The sequence below is a fragment of the Pieris rapae genome, chromosome W (assembly GCF_905147795.1).
Source record: "Pieris rapae chromosome W, ilPieRapa1.1, whole genome shotgun sequence".
Classification (NCBI taxonomy): domain Eukaryota; kingdom Metazoa; phylum Arthropoda; class Insecta; order Lepidoptera; family Pieridae; genus Pieris; species Pieris rapae.
In genome coordinates this window covers 2,649,873-2,672,488 of record NC_059533.1, presented here as the reverse complement: position 1 = coordinate 2,672,488, position 22,616 = coordinate 2,649,873, and the positions used below count along the sequence as shown (strand labels likewise).

Below are 22,616 nucleotides of genomic sequence, written 5' to 3'. Positions count from 1 at the left end.
TCAGTTAAGGCCTTGATTAAGAAGTTGTTTCAAGGTATGTATGTTTTAAACCTTATTTTATACTATTAATATGAATTACATTTTAATTTTATGCATGCAACATACACACATGTGTATTTTTCCTATGTTACACTCACACATATTATTTGATTATTAGTTATTTTTTGTTATCATCAATTCTTAATAATTATTAGTCATTCTCTAAATCCTATTTATTATATTAGTCTTATCTTAAGATTGTATTGTTATTGGTTTGTTAAAGTAAGGTGCATAGTAATTAAAGACACTAAAAATACTAGATTACCAATTATGTGGGATTCTTTTATAGACTAACTGCCCGATTATTGTATTATGCTCTCTATTCGGCGTGTGTATGTTTAGCTGATATAAACAGAATCATTTCAGGTTACAATGTTACAATACTTGCTTATGGGCAAACAGGATCAGGTAAAACTTTTACTATTGGCACAAATTATTCTGGATCATTTCGGGACTCAACAAAATTAGGCAAATTTTTTAACACTTAAATATAATACTAAAAAGTCCATATATATTTGTACTAATAATTATACATTAATATTTTCTTTTTTTATAACATTAAATAATTTTTTTCAGGTGTAATTCCTCAGGCTGTCGCTGATATATTTGATTTTATAGAAAAAAATGAAGACCAATTTATATTTAAAGTATCTGTATAATTTATGGAATTATATCAAGAGCAATGCTTTGATTTACTATCTGGGAAAAAGCGAGGTCATAGTATTATTGAGATTCGAGAAGATTTTAAGGGTGTGATCTTGCCAGGTATGTCATTATTAAAAATGTTGCTATTTGTTTTTAATAGTATAATCTAATTAAATTCACTAATTCTGTATAGTGTAATTTTTTCTAAAAATTATTTATACAAAAATAAGCAATAAATAAAAGAACCTTATGAACGAATATGCAGAATATGTGTTGCAGAAGCAGGCTGTTCGGGGTATTTGTTGTGTTTCCACGAGGGAGTTGGTTCGGAAGAGATTTAAGGAACTAAATATGACATTATCCCGTCAATATATTCTTGAAGCCTTGTCGTATGTACAAAAAAACTTGAACAACTTTAAAACAAATGGTGACTTTCACCAGTATAATACACGTAATAAAACTAATTTGAGTGTGCGACCAACCAGGCTCCAGAAGATAAACCACTCCTTACATGGAAATTGTATTCGTTTTTACAACAAACTACCAAGCGAAATTAGAAAACTATCAGTAAATAAATTCAAAGCCCTTGTTAAAAGTAAATTAATTAATAAAGCCTTTTATAAATGTGACGAATACTTAAATGATCCTTGGGATTGATTTGCTCCAGTTCAAACAATTTGTATTAAAACTTGGCGATTGAAAAGAGTGGCGGAAAGTTTCTTGCCAGTTCTTCTTACCCGCTCTACGCCCTTGACTTGCGAACTACTTGTAAATGTAAATTTAATTTGTTTTTTTTGACATTCATAAGTGTACATGTTTACCTATATGAATAAAGATATTTTGAGTTGAGTAAGAAAGATGGTCATCTTTAGCTATTTGTGCCGCCGCCTCACGCTGTTTATGGACAGAGGTTTAGGGAGCCACTCGGCCAACATTGCTCAACAACCTTACCCTTGGACAACCATACCCTTACCCAATACCCAACACATGTCTTAGATTTTTTTAAATTGTCTGACTGACACTGAGACATCATTGGATCGTAACATCTCAAATAAAGATAGATTTATGTGGCTTAAACATTGATTCCATTGCTAGACTAACTTGTATATGTGTAAAAATATATTTATAGGTATAACAGAAGTGCCAGTCTCTTCAATGGCTGAAACAATGTTGGTACTAGAGAGAGGTTCATCAGGCCGTATGACAGGTGCCACTGCAATGAACCAGGCTTCCAGTCGGAGTCATGCTGTATTCACTATTACCATCTTAAAGGAGAGTCGAACTGATAAGTAAGTAATGTTGAACAGTTAACATCTAATAATAAAAATTTCTAGAAACATATTGAGGTCAATAAAAGGCTGTAGTCCCACTGGTTTTTGATATCTCTATTAATTTTCAATGGAAAAGAATTTTCAATAACATAGAAAGTTTGCATTTGACTGTTGAAAAAAAGGGTTTTGTTAAATTTAAATTTTTCCAAATAAAATTTAAACTGTAAATTTACTTAGATTTGTAGATTTCTCTATAGAAAGTTCACTTGCCAATTCTTGTCTTATAAGAAATGTATTATTTAAAGGGGCTACAATATATAAATGTCCGCAATAAAATCAAGTTATAACTGTGCCATTTTAAAGTAAATATTCTAACTTCTCTATTCATGTAAAACAAACATCTACATATGTAATAATTTTAGTTTTAAATGTATTTTTGATCATTAAAAGATTTGCTTTATCAACTTCCGTGTCTATATTATAGAAACCTTGTGACATCGTCTAAGTTCCACCTTGTCGACTTGGCTGGTTCCGAGCGCATAAAGAAGACGAAGGCTAGTGGAGAGCGACTTAAGGAAGGAGTTAAAATTAACCAGGGCTTATTGGCTCTTGGTAATGTGATCTCTGCGTTGGGAAATGGCACCAATAGGAGTTTTATTAGCTACAGAGATAGCAAACTTACGAGGCTACTGCAGGGTGAGTAATTTGGTATTGAAAAAAAAAAAATCTTATTATTTTTAAAAATAGGAATATTCCCTATGAAATGTACTATGGAATTCCAATCGTGAATTTTTTGAAATTGGTGCAGTAGTATTTAAGAATCCATACATACAATTTTTTATCTAATATTCTGATGTACTGTTTTCTGTGATATAATTTTTTTAAAATTAATGTAACAGATATGATTTTTGTGTTCAGTCAGTATCAACACTTCTGTAAATCAAGAGTATTCCAAACCAAAGTTTAATTTTTTGACCTCCCCCCCCATGTAAGGCGCCGTAACGTTTGTGACCACCCAGTGACTCTTTATACCTAAAAGTTACCATTATGTGGTGTAAAATACCAGAAATTCGAAAATAATATTACGTGTTCTTCTTTATATATGGGTAAATACTAGTGACCCGCCCCAGCTTCGCACGGGTGCAATGCTGATGAAAAGCAGGTTTTTATTATGTTTGTTATTTCCGTCGCTGGAAAGCTCCGATAATATACGCGTTCGATCGCTGCTAAATGAGCTGTAGTGGGCTGTATAGATATTTATTCAATGAACAATGTATTCAAGGTATTTATTGGTTAAGGATTAATGCTTTATTGGTTAAAATCGCTTCGAAAATTAGGCATTATTTGTCGTAAAAAGTAAATGATAAAAAAAAGTTATTGTAGATTATCCATAAGAGATGGACATATACCATCAATGACTTTTCTGTAGACCTTTTCAATGTGTACAATACTTATTAAATTATTTTGATAAAACTCGTAGGGTTCAGCCTGCGTTTGCAATGTAAGCGGAAAAAATGTAATTATTTACGACATCACATTAGAAACCTCAAAAATAACAGTATTTAATGGATGTTATTATACATATAAACCTTCCTCTTGAATCACTCTACCTATCTATTAAAAACAACCGCATCAAAATCCGTTGCGTAGTTTCAAAGTTTTAAGCATACAACAACGGACAGAGGGACAGAAAAAGCGACTTTGCTTTATACTATCTAGTGATAAACAATAACGCGTAGTTCAATCCCAGTCCGGCATTGTAACGTTTTACAAGAAGGCTCCCCCACCAAAATTCGTTACATAATACTTGAACGCTCCTTTGAACTTATAATAAGCACATATTTGGTCTTAAACCTGGAAATAAAATGGAAAAGTACATATTAAAAGTAACAAATGATTACAGACAGTCTCGGCGGTAATTCCCTAACCTTAATGGTAGCGTGTGTGAGTCCGGCGGACTTTAATTTTGATGAGACGTTGTCTACGCTGAGATACGCGGACCGCGCAAGGCGTATACGCAACAAGCCCGTTATTAACCAAGACGCTAAGGCCGCTGAGAATGTTCGGTAAGTTTAAACTCTAAAGAAAACACTTTTTTAACGGATTGAAGCTATGTATTCAATCCGGTGGTCACACTGTAAAGCACGAGAAACGTCGGGAATCATTTAAAAGTATGTAAAATAATAAAATTATTATAAGTTGTAATTAAATTTAATCCATGTTTTTTTTTCCTTTACTCACAGGGGTTGTCTGGAAGAAATCGATCGAAAGCGATAAGGCCGCCAGTTGCGTTTCATTACATTATGTTTATTTTTTCGGCCTTTTATGTAATGCAACGAAGTGTTAATAAATAAATAAAATAAAATAAAAATAAGTTTATATAAGCTGAAATCCGTTAAAAAAGTGTTTTCTTTAAATGTGTAAAAGTTATGTTAATAAAAGACTAATATAGTCTGTGGTCATTTAGAAATGTGTTAATGAAGGTTCCAATGCGAATTATTGTTATTTTTTTCTTTCGAAAATATTAATTACAAAAAAATCTGTTAAATTTGTGTGCTGAAGTTTTTTAAATTTTTCAGCCTTACCAATTTAGTGAATGACCTCAAACTGCAACTCCTTGATAAACTTCCATCACCGAGTGATAAAAGCAAAGAACAATTGCAAGAAGAGTTAGATAGAGAAAGAGCCAAATACCAAGTGGTATTAAAAAAGAATAAACATATCACAGAACATTTGGGGAACATCCTCATTGAAAACACGAATCTATGTGAAAAAGTCCTTTTGGCTGAAGCTGCAAATAACAAAATTGAGGGGAAGCTAAACGAACTAACAGAACATTGCAATCAGATTATAGAAAATGTGACAATGGATAAAGAAGAAGACGACTCACAGAAAACAAGTTTAATGGACCACTTGAAGGAGATTAAGACACGATTGGAAGATATGCAGACTTTGAACAAACAGATCAATGAAGAAATGATCGATCATGATATTAAAGTTTCGTATATGCTAAAGGAAAATGGTGATAATGGTCATAATGGTGATAATGGTGTTGAAGAAGTGATGACTGAAGATCAGGCCGCGATTGAGGGGGAGAAGCGGGCTATGGGACAGGTATGATTTATTGGTAGATTATTTTTGACTTTGGTGGTATATTCAAAAGTAATAATAATTATATATAGAGTTTTAATGCCTGATTTAATATTTCAAATTGTCTCATAGAATCAAATTTAAACCTAATTTTTTATTTATTTATTTTAGAAAATAATTTATTACAATATGTTAAATTAGAAAACCGCTGTGGTTTGTATTAATGTAACCGTAGCAGTCTTGTTTAGGAGCGCGATAAATCATCTAAAACTAGATTTTTAATTGTAAGTAAATTATAAAATATATTATATAATATGGTTAGAATACTTATAGCGCTGTAGCAAATACCTCAACAGTCTCTCGCCATATACGTTGTTTGCTCTCACGTACAGAGCCGAACTTGTGTTACCGTTGTAGTCAGCTGTATCGTGCTCCACTCGTGTTGTAATTTCATTTTGAAAAAAGATACACAGACCCTTTTCATTTCAACTGAATTTGTGAAAAAAATTGTCTTTGCCAAATACTTCGTAACTTTATTTAGTTTTATTTTTAATACACAATTCTTTCTTTGATAAGAATATATATGTTTTAAACTAAACCTACTTCTTACTTATCCAGTTATAGCTATAGTATTATGTAAAAGAATAATAAAAATATTGAAGTATTTTCGTCCTGAATCTAAAATAATATAGCATGAATTCTGGCCTATTATTTAATGTTAACAAAAGTTCTGTACATAGGTGGCATTGAACCAAGAATTGCAAGAATTCAATCGGGAAATGGCTTTTAAAGCAGCTCTGGTACAAAGCATTCTTAGAAAAAACCAGGATATATTAAAAGTCATGACAATAAAATAAAATAAAAAATAAAATACGTTTATTTTGGAACATAAGATCATCTAGGTATCACTTATTCCACGTCAATCAATTCGAACTTGTAGGCATCCCTACTCATCGGCAAAGAAGACAGAGGGTGTTGGCCGAGAGAAAAAGCCGGCGTAAAAAACTCTCGGTACTCTTTTAAAAAAGCAAATCATCAAACAATATTTAAAACAAATATATCAAATTAATTAGAGGTAGCCTGCCCAGCATTAGTCCCAGGCCCTTTTATCAACTAGATAATCAATAACTATCATAATATCTATCAATGAGGACAAAATCGCTAAATTGGAGAAGGAAAAGGATGAGTTATTGCAACAGTTGAAGAATACTCAAGTGAGTTTGTATTTTATAAACTAATTTAGATTATCTGTATTTCTGTGATTATCTTCTGATGTATCTGGAATTATTTAATCTCGTGTATTTTTATTATAATAATTAACAGCCTAGACTTATTTCATTAATTTTAAATATTTCCTTCAAATTCCAGAATCTTTTCCATGCATTTTCTATGCGTGTTTCCATTTGTTTTATTGCTAGATCTTTCATTGATATGATTTGGCATAGATGTACATATTTGTCTATATAATCAACTGTAGCTTCCTTTAGAAAATGTTAAAAATATCTATCAATTGAAGGCCCCTTATAATTTGAAACATTATTTAATCTGATTGAAAATTAAAATAATATTTTCCAGACCAAGGATCTGTCCCATGATGAGAACCGCAAGCAAGTGTCGAAGTTGGAATCAGAGATCACGGAGCTGAGGAAGAAATGCCAGCATCAAGCCAACGTCATCGAGACGACGCAGAAGAACGAATCCCATATCAAGTCGTTAAATGATGAGCTACAAGCCATGGATGCTGCTAAGGTAATTTTTTAATGGATTGTTCTTTATAAAGAACAGTAATCAATGTTAAGCATATATACATAAATTTTTTAATTTCATATAATATTTATATTTATAAATAAACTGGCCTTTTATAATTTATTATTATTAAACTTAATGGACACTTAACATTGAGATATTTTTACCGACACTCGTATGCAGACATATAATCTGTTGTTGCTCGTTTAGCGCACAGGTGTGCGTGCACGCACTACATACTCATTTAGGACAGAAAACTTAAAAAACAATAATGAGCTTTAAAACATTAAAGGGGCGGTTCAAACTTCAAGTATTACATAACACTTACGGGGAAGTGCTTTTTTTATTTTTTTATTTACTGTTTACGTCAACAGTAATTCCTAATTTTTTTCGAGGATTCCTTCAAAAAACTAAAACGTTTATTCCTTTATATTGTTGAGAGCTTTGCTTAGTTTTGCTGGAGTGTTTGGTTTATATAAATTCTCTAAAAATCCTATATATTTTAAAATGATTAAACAGGTGGAATTAATTCGTAAAATGCGTGGAGAATGCGAGAAGTACCGCAAATGGAAGGCAGACAACGAACGGGCGATGTTGCGCCTGAAGGCGGAAGATCGCAAACTTGTATCTGCGATGGCCAAGATGGAGTCCCTACACGCGAAGCAGCAGAATGTGCTGAAAAGGAAGATGGAGGAAGTTGTGGCTGTTAATAAGAGACTCAAGGTATACATTTATTCCTATATCATCCGGTTTTAGGTGCGATTTTACAAATTAAAAAGGAGAAATATTTCCGCGTGTATTCTGTCGTTCTAACGCTTGGAATTGCATCCGCTATTGGATTGGTTATTTAATAAAATAATTATTTATAAATAAAATATTAATTTTATTTATAAGATTATATATATTTACGAGAATGTACTTGGGAGAGGACATTTTTGGTGGTAGTGATTTTCCGAACCGAGCCAGATCTATATGTCGCAGCCAACTAGTTTAATTAGCCGTTCAATTAAACGGGCGTTTAACTAAACGGCGCCGTTTTACTAGAGGACTGAAAGATATTCTCTCATTGTTGACTTGTTGATGCCTGCAAAGGTGTATAAATAATGCCAATGTTTACTCGCTCTGTTCAGAGACTCGGAAAATTGATGTTTTTGTCTATAGCAGAGCCTAAACTGTGTTTTGTACTTCACTTTGCAGTAATGTCTTATTCTAAAATTTTCAGGAAGCCCTAGACCGCCAAAAGTTGGCGGTCAAACAAAATGCAAAGGAAAATGTAAATGTCAGTAGGGGCGCCGTACTGAAATGTAATATTGATAATAAAACAAGAAGAGAAGATATTGAACAAGAACTGGAGATGCATTTAAGTATTGTGGAGGCGGAAAAGTCGCTTGATGAACTTATGGAGTACCGGTGAGCTTCTTTTTATGGGTGCCAGGAATTTTTTTTGTCATATTTTATAAATTCTGGGAATCGAACCCAGATCGTTTGGTTACACGCCAAGACCTCTCTACCAGTTAACCTATCCAAGAAATCCTCAAATACTTGAAAATCCGCTGTGTACCTGGTGCACAAAATGCGCAGTGCCACCTGGCACTTGTGAATCCACCCGAACGCAAACGAAAAAAAATCATTCATTCAAATCGGGCTTGCAGTTTAGGAGGTATCAGTGATATACACACGTGCAGTAGAGTTATGTAAAGATATTTAGTTTAAAAAAAAAGCATTTCTTTGTCTCCAGAGCGTTGATAACTCGGCAAATCGAGATCGTCCGCAACTGTACAGACTCTGAAGCCAATCGCAAGAAGCTTCATGAACTGGAAGATGATTTGGCCTTACGCAACGCGCAGATTTCTGATCTGCATCAAAAAATTATTACTGCCGATCAAGGTAGGAATATGTGTCTCAACCATCCTCGAAGGAACTGTTCTCTCTCACTGGTTAAGTCTGAGAGATGTTTTGACTGACATTTATCTAAATATTTTCTTTGCTTTAATAATCTTAGGAATTAATTCAATTAGTTACTTGTATATGCGTAAATAAAAATAACATTCATTTAAAATATATATGTGGCAAGAGTTACGTGAAGACAAAAAATATTGTTATTATTATTTTTTGTTTAATACAATTGACGCAAACGTAAAATAATACGAAAGCAAATATTAGCATTCCAAAAAAAGGCCGCACCAATTGGACGACTGCAATTGAATACTTTTCTCAACTTTTTTGAAGTAAAAGTTTAGACGCATGAGGGTAACATTTTTTCGGAACCACACGAAAATGTGCAGCGTTTTTGTCGAAGAAAAGTGACAGAGTGAGCGATTAATATAAAATTATATATATATATATATATATATAATATATATATATATATATAATATATATGTTAAAAAAATACACGCTATTGATTGATGTGTTCGTTTAGTAGTTGCGTATTAGAACTTTAGAAGGCAATTCTGTGTTGTGCAGTAACGCAGATTTTTTATAATGTTTTTGACGTATACAGTGTGTAAACAGTGAATACAGATATATAAATACATGGAGTGATCAAATACCGGTACTAGATCATCTTTGGGGACACTTATAATTAATTTTCAAAGAAGTTTTACTTCTGACACGTGTACTTCGTACGCACGCACTTTTTTTTAATAAAGCCCGCACTATCGCGACAAGGTCTCAAACAGATATATATATATATTTTTTTACTTTTTCATTTTGTTAATTTTTTTTAGAAAACGATGCTCTAAACCGCTGGGACAAGATCCAATCGATGCCCGAGGCCAAAGCGGCTCTCAAGTGCCTCTTCGAGTTACTTGTAGAGGCGAAGAAAGATCTCCAAAGCCAGACTGAGAAAGGCTTCCAGGCGAAATACGAAGAGATCAAGAACTCTTACGACCGCCTCAAAGTGGAGTACGAGAACAGGGAAGCGGAATTCGAGCGGAAGTTGGCGGGTATCAAGGCTGAACATGATGAAAAGGTATATATAGCAGAAACGTATTTTTTAATACAGTTGCTCAAAAAGTGGCATATTGCAGGGAGGTATAGCGTTCGGAAAGTGGGCTATTACACACTCGTGCGTTTTCTTTGCCAACTGTCAAAACAATGTGTATTAAAAAGAAAAAAACCAACCACGAAGGTTTTAATTTAAAAATCATAGAATTTTTTATGATATATGATTTCTAAATTATTATAATAAGTAATTGGATTCAATAAGTTAGGTTAGGTTTCTTTTATTTCATATCAATAAAAAAATATTAAGAAGAAAAAACCAACCACGAAGTTTTTACTAAAAGAAATCACAGAAGTTTTTATGATTCATCCAAATATTTTATAAAGAAGCTACTAATTTGTTTCAATATCAGATTTAATGATTGGATTCAATGAATTAGATTTGGTTAAAATAAAATAGTAATAAAAATAGTCAACTGAAGAATTGGCTGTATTTTTTTTTTTTTTTTTTTTTTTACTTGGGGAAATGCTTTGCGCATACCCTTCCGCGGCGCGACTGCTTGGTGCAGAAGGATTATGTGGGACTCGCCATTGTGCATACCCACTAAAACCCCAAGGTGCCACCAACAATCGCCTTATGCGGGATGCGGTAACAGCAGAGCCTTATCCGCTTCCCAACACGCGATGCGGCGGTTGCGTCCGCCTCTTCCCGCCCATTGTTGATTTGTGAGGATGCTTGACACAGCAAGCATCTTTCACAGACCGGGCCATACGCATTTACAAATAGCTAGGGGAGATCGGGTCCAGTACTTGCAGGGATGGGTCATCATCCCTTCTTTTAGACGCATGGACCCCTGCTCCCCGCTTAGGCACTTTTTAGGCGGCGAGAATTTGGTGAGCGCGTCGCGCGTTTATGCGACGGGCCTGCGGTTTTCTTCGCCGTCGCGGATGGGCATCGGGACAAAGCTCCCTGGTCCTTTCCGCCTCTTCTTTTATTTTCATGACCGCCTCGCAGAAATTATAAAATATTTTCCACGGGCCGTCATTTCTCGCGCTCACTAAAACCTTCAATACATTTGGAAGTGTTGCGTCCTCGCCCTGGAGTGCATCCAGCAACGGTCCCCTTTCCACGTCCCATGCTGGGCAGTCTCTCAGCGTATGCTGGGCGTCATCCGGGCTGTCTCCGGCACAGTGGTGGCAGGTTGGTGCCTCTTCACACCCTACTACTCTGTGCAGATAACTACCGAAACATCCGTGTCCGGACAGGATCTGCACAAGACGATAGCTGAGCTGGCCCCAGCGCCTCCTTACCCAGTGTTGGAGCAGGGGTCTGAGGGCTTCTATAGTATATTTACCGGCAGTCGCTCCCGCCAGCTCCTTTTCCCACTCTGCTAGCATTTCTTGGGCTTCCAGGGCTCGCCAAGCGTTTATTTCTTCCAGTGTGGGGTTGCTTCCTCTTTCCCTGGTTTCGGCTCTCCGCCAATATACTTCGCTAAAAGCAACCGCGTCGAGATGCCAGGGTGCGGTACCGGCTATGACACACACTGCGTCATAGGACACAGTGCGGTACGCCCTCGCAACCCTGGCTGCGATCACTCGCTGCGACTGCCTGAGAATCGTGCGATTGTGCCTGGTAAGTTTGTCGGCCCATATTGGGCACCCGTAGAGTGCTTTCGCCCGGATCACATTTGCGTAAAGGTGGCGACACCCCCCATTCGGCCCGCCGAGGTTCGGCATTATGCGCGAGAGCATGTTTGCGGTGGCGGTGAGCTTAGGGGCAAGTGCTGCGAAATGTGGTCTGAAAGTCCACCGTGGGTCGAGAATCAGCCCTAGGTATTTAAGCGTGGTACCAACCCGGATGACTACTCCACTGACAATTATGTCTGCGCCTTGGGGTGGAGCTTTTCTGTGTCCGTAGAAGCATATAGCTTCTGATTTCTGAAGGGCGACCTCGAGGCCGATCTTTTTGATTTCAGAAACCACCCGAGCTACTCCAGCTGTCGCTCGAAGGCGCGCCTCCTTAAAATCTTGTCCAATAGCGACCACGAGGGTGTCGTCTGCATAGCATATCGTTGACACTCCCGGAACTAGTTCCCCTCGCAGCACTCTATCGTAACCTATGTTCCAAAGGAGTGGGCCAAGAACCGAACCTTGTGGAACGCCGCACTTGATGAGGTGGCTCCCTATGCTATTTTGTTTCGGGAAGATGACACGACGGCCGTTAAGGTACGATGCTACACATCTTCTTATATGGGCCGGTAAGCCGTGGTGGCGCAGGCCATCCAGGATACAGTCCCAGGGCAAGGAATTGAAGGCGTTCGCAATGTCTAACGACACCGCTAGAACTACTCTGCCCCGTGACACCTGCTCCTCGCACACTCCTCGCAGTTGCGCAATTGCATCGATCGTTGACCTGTTTTTTCGGAAACCGAATTGAGCCTCATGTATGTTCGGTCCTATAGTTTCCAAATGGTTATAAATTCGGCCGGCAATGATACGCTCGAAAAGCTTACCGGCTTCATCTAGAAGAACTATAGGACGATACGCTGATGGTGACTCCGGAGGTTTTCCACCCTTTTTTAGAAGAACTAACAGACCTGTCTTCCATGTCGACGGAAAAAGGCCCCTTTTAAGACATTCCGTGAGGAGGTTTCGAAAGCGCATGTCAAGACCAGCGTCGAGGGCCAGAGCCAACACTCGTCCGTGCATGCCATCGGGGCCGGGTGCGGTCTTCTTAGAGGACATGCGTGCTATTGCCGTCTTAAGCTCCGAAGGAGACACTTCAGACACTATTTCTCCGTGGTCCAAAGTCGTATCATGTGGGGTGCTCGAGGCGTCACGTTTAGGAAAGAGTTCTGTCACCACTGTACTGAGCAGTTCCGGCTCCATGTGTGTCGTGAGGGGTGGGGCTCGCGAGCGTAGCTTGTTTGTAACTATTTGGTACGGGCGCCCCCATGGATCCCGCTCGAGCGTGTCCAGCAGTTCTTGCCATGCTTTCTTTTTTGCTTCGGCGATACCTGTTCGCAGCGCCAGTTTTGCAGTTCGGTATGCGCTATATGCTTGCCGTTCCTCTACTGCGCGAATGGGTCGCCTTCTGCGAGTCCTCGTGTAGCCTCGACGAGCTGCAACACAAGCAAACCGCAACTGGGCGAGTTCTGCCGACCACCAGAATACACTGGTCCGGTGAGGTCCAGGGCGGCTTCTTCGCATCGCAGCATCCGCGATGTTCGTCAGTGCGCCACGAAACCACTCTGCTTCTTTTTCAGGCTCTACGGAGGCTGGGCTGGGGCACCAGGCCTGCACAATCGTTGCCAACTCCGCCTGCTCCTTGTTCAGACTCTTAAGTGCCCATTTTGGGCCCAGTTCTGTCGAAACCGGAACAGGATTTGCCGACGGAGGGAGGATGCAGAAACGGATATACCGGTGGTCCGAAAGCGTCTCAACCTCCGTCAGGACCTCCCAGTCCTGGATACAGCATGAGAGTTGGGTGCTCGTGAACGTGACATCCACAATCGACTCACCATTTGCTCGAACACACGTAGCATCAGAGCCTTTGTTAGCCACTACCATACAGTGCGCTGCTGCCCAATCCATCAACGCATTTCCCCGTGGCCTGGTCACCGGCGAACCCCAGGCCGCGGACTTTGCGTTCAGATCCCCAGCGATGACTAAATGTCTCGGGTGACTCCATTGCACCAGGGTTTCCAGTTCGTTTAGGAAGGCCTCAAATTCAGCTAGGGAGCGATTGGGGGAGAAGTAAGTGCTCACGATACACATGTCGCTACCCAACTTTGCTGCCACATAGCCGTGGCCTTTTCGGACTGGGCCAATGCAGGGCGAGCTGTCTGCCGGAGTAACGATAATTGCGGCCAGACCGTCGAGGTCGCCAATGCAGTTCGTTTTTTCGGGTATTGAGTAAGGCTCGGAAATAATGCCAATGTTGATATTCCACTGCGCCAGACTCTGGTACAGTAGGTCTTGCGCAGCAGCGCAATGGTTTAAGTTGCTCTGGAGAATCCGTAAGGCCATGATAATTTACTGCGGTTTAAATAACCTCCATGCGCGCATTGTTACGCGGAGACTTTGCGGGCGACTTCTTTTTAAGTGAGGGGTGGCGTCTGGAAAATTTCACACTGGGAGCCGTGCAACTATTTCCCCCTAGCCTGTGATCCGCTTTCCTACCGGCCTCGTCGCAGAGTAGGCACTTGGGTTTTGCACTGCAGGAGGCTGCTCTATGGTCTGCTTGACCGCAGCGAAAACATAGTTGGCTACGATCAGTGTCGGACATGCAGCGGCTAGCTACGTGCCCGACTTGTAGGCATCGAAAGCACCGTAGCTCTCTTGGCTTTGCAACACTAATATTTGCCGCTACCCAGCCGACGAGGAATCTCCCCGCTAAGAGTTTCTTAGTGGCCGTTATGGGGCAGTTAACCCAGGCTGCACCAAGACCCGATCTGTCCTGCCGTATGTTGCTGATCCTAATTTGATCAGCCAGGCACTCTCCTTTTGCCGCAATCGCTTCGCGCAGTTCGTCCGCTGTGATAGAGTCGTCCAGGCCAGAGATTCGGACATCGGCGCATCGGATGGGCCGACTAATCTTGACTCCACTGTCACTCAGTACTGTTTTGAGGCGCTTGGCAAGAATGTCAGCCTTTTCCCCGCTACCAGCTCCAGGGATCTGAATTATAGTGGCTCCGGTTGCCGCTCGGCGAAACTTAACACCCTCAATGCCAGCCTCTTTCAGATCTATTTGAGCGCGCGCTTCTTTAAGGGCAGCGGCATAGGTTACACCCTTAGCTTCGGCGTCTTTAGGCAGAGTCAGCACAATTGCAGCGGTGCGAGGTACTTTAAGCTTGGGCAGCGACCTGGCCGGGGGCTTTTCAGACTTTGAAGCTGTCACATTTTTTTGTGTTACCGTTGCCGGTTTTCGCCTTTTTTTGGTAACCATCGTCCAACCTTCTTCATTGTTGGTAGCCAAAGAGGGTCGAGTGGGTGGTAATACAATGGCACTTGCAGGAGAGGAGGCAGGGGTATTTCCTCCAAACATTTCCTTTCTCGGCACTTTTGCCAAGCTGTTTTGCTCTTCCTTTCTAGTAGCTTGCGCCTGCACGGTTGCCTTCTTCCGCTTTGTCTTCGGTGCTGCTGAGGAAGTGAGGGGATCCCTTGACCTCGGTGATTTGAGAGGGGGCTTCCCTTTTTTGCTTTTTTTACTATCTACAGTTGGAAGGGGAAGGAGTGGCGGCTCCAGGTTAGGTATTGAGCCGAGATCCTTTAGTTGAGCATTAATATGCTCACCTACCTGGCGGAGGATACGAGCCTCCATTTCTTCTACATTGACAGTTGGGTGGTCCTTCGGGGCCCCCTTCAAGATCAGCCTCAACTCGCGCATCTCGCCTTGTAGTAAATTAAGTTGTGCACGGAGGCGTTCATTTTCTAGCTGCAAAGCTCGAGTTTCATCCGAAAGCGTTTTCTCCGCCAGACTGTCAGCATCCTTTCTGATTGCTGCAACTGCCTTTTTGAGAGCGGCGACAAAGGTACCTTTTAGGTTCATAGAACACCTGGCCACTTTATCTACGGCAGCCAGGTTTTCTTCGATGCGTTTTCTGGCGTTTCCGACCGTGCCCGTCTCGGTGGGTTTCTCGTTAAGAACCGCGAGTTCCGCCTCGGCTTCACTTTCTCTCTCCACTCTTCGGGCTCTTTGGTACCCCGGTTTCGTGCGTTCACGCGAAAGATTAGGGGTGTCGCTGCAGCTACTCTCCTCGTCGTCCTGTCTCGTTCTCTTTCGGGGACGCCAAAAGCGCGACTTCTCCCCTGGGGTGCAAGGGGCCTCACCTAAGCCTCGAGGACGCTGTTGAGTGTGTGTCGAGCTTATGCTCAACATGGAGCCGGTTGAGTCTGAGCCCATATCGTCAGCCATCGCGTAGGACCAGGTTGCACTTTGCACCGGTGATTGACATCGAGTGCGCTGGACGGTCTCATTGTTCTCCCTTTTTGCGATCTCTCCTTGTGTAGAGGGCGTTTTAGAGGCGCCTGAGCACCCCTCCAACGGCCCGCTACGATCCGTAAGCTTGATCAGTATTTCCGTATTATTGCCAGGTCGTGAGTTTTTGGGTTCTGTCGCATGGTCGTGGTCCGCCCCCAGAATACGATGCGGACCGGATGCCATGACCTCTTGGTCATGGGAGGGATTTGACCCTCCTGGGGTATTATTATCTTTTCCGTTACTTTCCATGCTTTGTGGTGCTTTTAATTTAATTTAAGGAGGGGTAGCTCCCCTCCCTGGTGCCCTAGTGACCGGGTTTAAGCCCCCCCGGTCATGCATCCCATCGCCGGGAACCGAAACTTGGGATTCAGGTGACCTGTATACGGACAAAGTATACATGAATAGTACACGTTGTAGTAATAAGAATTAGAGATAGCGCGGGTACGGCGGACCAATGTAGGCCGAGAAAGAGACAGCCGCGCATAGGACGCACGGAATGAATAACCGCTTGTCCTCCACCTTGGCGTCGCATGTACCGAAGCAACACAAGAACATTTATACAGACGGACGTGAAACACCACTCTCCCCAATCCCCTTTAAGGGAGTAGGAAACACACATAACACCAACACAAGTAAACGCCGCTCCCGGATAAGGGAAGCGGGATACAATAAGTGAGCACGCACACAACGCTCCGCAAATCAGTCTGTTGAAGTCCTGGAAGCACGTTGAGACACGAACAAGACAAAACACAGATCGCTAAAATGCCCAGGCACCTAAAGCGCCATCTATCCGGCCGCATCTCACATGGTTCTTCTAATGAGAACCTGTCGGGAGCGGCTAATTACGTCGTGGTGGTCCCATTTGCTTTCCAGCAGCACGTTCAGGTATAAGCCCCGTGCTGCCGGTACTGAGCCCTCCCGCCACGACAAGGCTGGACCCCGCGGAACTACGTGTTCCGCGGTGGGAGGGAAGAATTGGCTGTATGGGCCAAGTTCCCTTTGCCTACCCAGAATGGGTGAAGAAAAGAAAAAACAAGGTTTGCTCATATTATTTGACGGTTGGCGGCATTTTCCAAAAATGTTCTTTCGAGTTGAGTTATTTGTTGCACAAAATGAGTAATTTCGACGATATTTTATTTGATTGAATACCACCCGAACTCAGTATGTACAAAACGCTTCGGAGAACAATTTACCGGAAACATATAAGTCGCTACATATCTACGTGCAACGACTTTATTCCGTAGAGAGAAGAGAAGAAAAGCAAATAGTTTAATTAAATTGCTTAATTTTTTCGCAACTGTATTAAAAATAGTCGTTCAGTACACGTGCGGTACCGTCATTGCAACTTGTTCCGACTGTCAACCCTCACCTTCTGCTATGTTAATATGTTTAGCGAAGCAGACACATAATAATGATTCCATAGTATTAATATTAATGACTGAAGTTGCTATTACTACAGTCTAGGAAATAGTCTGTTAATTTGTACATGTATTAATAGTGGCAAATCAAAAATCACTTTTCTACTAATTTGAAACTTACTGTTATTAAATTATAATTACAATGGCCACTGATACTAGTGCCATTGCTCCGACAGATGTAAAATATATTAGATCGAATGCTCGTGTCACAATGTTCGTTCCCATACTTCTCCGAAATGGCTCGACCCATTCTTATGACTTTTTTATGCATATTCGTAAGCCTGAGAATCGGACATCTATTTCTTATTTTTAAGACTAAATTCTATATTTTTTTATGATAAAGCATACAAAAATACATACATACTTTTAATTGGCACCCCTCTACGATCAATCCCTATTTTTTATTATAATTGATAGTTATTGAACTAAAAAAATGTTTCCTTGAAATAATATACATGTCTAGTGCTATCTTGTTAAATAAATAATCAGTAACCCAGACTCGGTTATGTGGCGTCTATTCTGCGTTACAAGCTTAATGTTTTAAACATTATTAATAATTCTTTGTTTATTTAAAATTTTACATCGGTCTTCCAGCTATCCATCCTCTTCGAGTTTCAGCGCAAGGTAATTTGCCGCGGGGACGAGACGGAACCGTGTCGCAATTTGCAAACGGCATTGCAGGTACAGCAAGATAAGCTGGAGTTGCTGGACCAGCAGCATGTAAGTGAATATTCCATATTCGGCCGAACGAAATATATGGATGAACGTGTATATCGTTTAGGGTTTAAAAAAATACCCGTCTGTGAAGAGAGCATTAATTTTAAATAATATTAATCGTTTGAGTTTCTTCAGATGTAATAGAAAAATAAAAATTATAATCGATTCATATTGCTAAATATAATATATGTCAAAAACGTTTTGAACTTTGAGATAACGCTGTCATTGTCGTATCAGACATAGGACACTTTTCTTCACTGTCAAATATATTTTTATTTGTTGAATTTTTTAGGCAACTGTTAAAATAGCTTTAACCATACGGCTAACACCTCTTATATATATTTTTGTTGTATCTCATAGAAAAAACTTAACGATGAGCTGGACAAGCTACCAAAGCACAACCTTGCAAAGGGAAGAAAAGGAATAAGGCACTTGAAAAGGTTAAGAAAAAGGAATATGTTGAACCGACTGATGAGGACGAGGAAGATGAGGAGTTTGATGATGATCCGGACTGGGGTGCCACACCACTCTCCAAGCGGTGTCAGGTGAGAAATTGTCCAGTCAGAAAAAGTCCAACCATGTTACTTTATTTGTATGTTGATAATTTTAAATTATTTTATGTAGAAAAATAAAAAAAAAAAATTTTCTATTATTATTTTTTTGTTTTGCCGGTGCAACGAATCGATTAACACACAAAGTAATCATTATATTTTGATATTACTAGCTTTAATTCGTTATTTAACACAACATTGATGGCTTTTTAGCAATCGAAGCTTCTGTGATATAAATTTTCTTACGTATGGATATTATGATCAGTTAAATAAATGGGGAGAGTTATTCGAGCTTAAAGCTGTATTTATTAAAGCTAAATTTGTTTATGAATATGCATTTTGTGCACATGTCTATTAACATGCACAAATTAATACATTAAAAAAAAGAGTGTGTGTACACGCGTTAAAAGTTATACTTCTTTGGGGTATAGAAAAAAAAATAACTAAAATGCAGTAGTGATAACTATTAAAAGTAACCAGTAGTAAAGATTTATTGAAATAAATAAATTATTAGTAAATATTATCACCGTCGTATATGAAATTGATTTAAAAACACCAAAATAATATTTATTTATTCACACTGTTTAATTGTACTGTTACGAAATACATGTTCTAAATTTAAAAATACTAGAAAACTTGAACATAGTTATCGATTTCCATGCCACCCAGACCTAACTTTACGATGTCGAATTTCGGTGTTGGTGTGCCCGCGCATCTTAAAATTCACCTTCATCATTTTTCTCCATCGCGCCAAAAGAAGTATAACTTCAAAAAGAATTACTTCCTAAATTTTGCCTCTTTAATTGACTTAAAAAAAAAACTGTTCATAACTCAAACTCACTATAGGCCTTTAGTAACGACGACATTTTAGAAGAAACACAACGGATTTTCGTTAATTAAAACGGGTCCGGGCTAAGAATTAATTTTTCAATACGCAATAATTTGATTTAGTAAAAGTCATACCTTTCATAGACAGTCTATATAATTTGTTTGTGAGACACTGTAAAATTGATTGCAGCGTCGTTACCTGAAGAAAAAGTTTAGTGCGGCCAGAGACTCCATCGGTTATGCGATAGCCAGGCGGCGAAGTGAAACCCTACCGTACTGCATTTGTAGAGGTAGCTGCAGCAGCAATCTCTGCGGGTGTGTGAAGACTGATCGCTCATGCCATCCCAAAGACTAGCTACGGAAGCTAGAATCGGGTATCGAATCATCGCCGCGTAGTTGATTAGGTGTAGCTTCGCTAAAGTTTTTAGAAAGATTTCCCATAAATTAAATTATTGCTAAGGCAAAGTGGCGTCATGAAAATACAGAATAGAAATATTATTGCCGATAATCTAGAAAATAATAGTCGGAATGCTGAGACTCGATCGGAAAAGTCTCTTTCTCAGTAGAATTTTCGGCCGCTTAATGAATAGCCAGGTTTTCTACTTCATTATAAACAATGAAAATTTATTTACCATATTTAATAAAGGGTACTAAAGCTTAGGCTTTAATTAGATTGTATTGTTTTTTTTCATCATGATTCTATCAGAAATAAATAATTCAAATCACATTGTTGCGTTTTTTAGTTATATAATGTAACTTTACAAGCCACCAGGAGATAACAAACACGTCTCTCATAATGGACCTCGGACGTCTTAGGAAACATAATACAAATTTTATTTTTAGGTAAAATTTATATATTACTACATCTTAAGTTACGTGTTTTATTTATAACTTCCAATGAAGAGTTTATATTGAGTATTTACTCTAACCCTACAGGCGACAACTGATAAGCCATGGTGTTTGTGGGGGCAGACAACTTAAAAACATTAATTATATTTCAGCACAAAACAAAGGATACTTAGCATCTGGATATATTATCACAATTTAAGAATATTATCTTAACAAAAAGATTATCATGTCACTCTTAAAGTGATACTCTCAGCAAATGGTCTAAGGATTCAAACTAAACAGGATGGATAGATATCTTAAATTTCAAAATGTTACTAAAGGTGAGTACCAAAGGTTTCATGTAATATTTTGTTCAGAATAAATGAATAATAATCATGTTGGATCAAATCTATAAGCTTTCAATTGCTCAAATTCATACCATTGTAAGTGATCAATATTGATTTTTATTGATACGTTGGAAATTACATTGCTATAACTTATTTTATAAATATAGAAGCAATTAATATTAAAAAGGTAGTCATTGCTGCTGACTCCAGTTTTGCACTAAACATACCCTTTATGGGCCTGAACCATAGATTTGTTTCATTTTTAAATAATTGTTTTAATGAAACAAATCAGGCCAAAGTGCATACTTTTCTTAGATTTTTGGGTTGACTCAAATCCAAATCAAAGCAAATCTAGGGCAAACCGTTATTAACATATAGGATTTTTATTCATACTATTGAATCAAATATTATGTGCAAAATAGTGTAATAAGTGCCTTTGTTACCATAAAACTCTTAATAATATTTGGCTTATTTATGAAACTAGTTGTTAAGAAACTTTACTTAGAATTATAATAGTATTCCATACATTATTTTTAAACTTCACAAGATACTACACTACACTTGAGGTTATCCTAATCAAAATAGTTTTAGTTTTTGTGTGTTGTTTGTATTTATTACAATTAATAACTTGCATAAAACAATATACTTAATTAAATTGCTATTGCTATGCAATATTATTGTGTCAGTATGGTCACATGCCACATCTCACTATTTACAATTTTAACAGATAACAATTGTATTACAGCCATCAGCGGTAGTTGTCAAGAACGAGGAAGATAATGAACAATGATTGAAAAGAAAATGTATAGTTTAATACATCAACAATTGATTTATATGAAAAATTGTATGACTGTGTTTAAGATAATTGTGTACTTCATAATATTTTTTTGTAGTTAATAATATTGTTTAGTCATTAGTTGCAATAAAGGAGTTGAATAGAGAAGACGTGTTTAAATTTTATTTAACAATATGTGGTATTAGTATAGTGGTAGTTATTTGAATATTGAACCTTAAGTGATCGAACATTTGGTCTATAATCGAGCCGGATGAAGTAAACGTGAAAAACAAAAAATAGTGAGCTCGGCCGCATTCCTTAGATAAGAAACCGGTTTTGATGCATTGAGTGGTCGTTTTTCGCATAGAAAGAATAAATGTGAATAAGTGAAGAATAAAGACATTTTGAAGTTTTAAGATATATTTAAAATATAAACATTATATATATATAAATAATAATGACGACAAAAGTTAGTGCTGAACAGCAGGTGCTTTTAAATAAACTAGAAGATTTAGCCTCAAAAATTAAAAAAACCGAAGTAAATTTTAAGAAAAGTCCGAAGTCAAGAATAACTACTGGATATATTCGTGCGAGGCTGGAATGTATTGAAGATTATTGGAGGTTATTTAATGTAGCACATGAAGATTTGTCGTCATGCACTCCAAGGGAACAAAAGGGAATATTACCCTATTTTCTAAACGAAGAATATTATAAATATGAAGAGTTGTATTTGTATTTTAAAGCCGATATGTTGGACTTATTAAGTAAGAATGTAATTGGTAGCCAAGAAAGTTGCAGTAACCACCAGAGGTTAAGCACCGAAACAAATTCATCTTGTGTAAAACTGCCTCAAATTGAATTACCCGTATTTTCCGGTAATTATGAAGATTTCTTAACTTTTCAAGATTTATTTTTAACCCTCATCCACAATAATAATTCGCTTGCCAATGTACAAAAGTTGCACTATCTGAAGTTAAGTGTTACCGGCGAAGCAGCTGCCTTGTTAAAACATATTAGTGTAACAGAAAATAACTATGACCAAGCATGGAATATTTTAAAGAAGCGTTACGGAAATAAGAGAATAATTATAAATTACATATTAAAAAGACTGTTTAACCTACGTAAAATCAACACACAGACATCAAATCAAATTAAAATAATTTTGGATACAACAAGTGAGTGCTTAAATAATTTAAATAACTTAGGAATATCGACCGAGTCTTGGAGTCCGCTTATAATACATATTGTGGTAAATAAACTTGATCAAGATACGCATAAAAATTGGGAAGAATATATATACAAAGATGACTCCGACTACTTACCAACTTGGGAAGACCTAAAGAATTTTCTAGAATCCAAGTATCGAACTTTGGAGCTAGTAAACACAACTAACCAAAACTGTTCAAAAGATCTAAGACAAATAGTACAAAAG

At 38.4% G+C, this 22,616-nt stretch overlaps 1 protein-coding gene across 1 annotated transcript; it reads left to right on the top strand.

The window, feature by feature from the left end:
- Positions 1–351: 351 nt before the first annotated feature.
- LOC123690448 (chromosome-associated kinesin KIF4-like) lies at positions 352–17,996 on the top strand. Its single transcript, XM_045633876.1, is given in 16 exon segments — positions 352–367; positions 616–804; positions 1,814–1,973; positions 2,440–2,651; positions 3,859–4,021; positions 4,535–5,069; positions 5,786–5,884; positions 6,140–6,259; positions 6,621–6,794; positions 7,311–7,514; positions 8,014–8,095; positions 8,126–8,201; positions 8,530–8,678; positions 9,521–9,765; positions 17,733–17,858; positions 17,991–17,996. Coding segments are annotated over 16 exon segments (2,556 nt in total).
- The last annotated feature ends 4,620 nt before the right edge of the window (positions 17,997–22,616 follow it).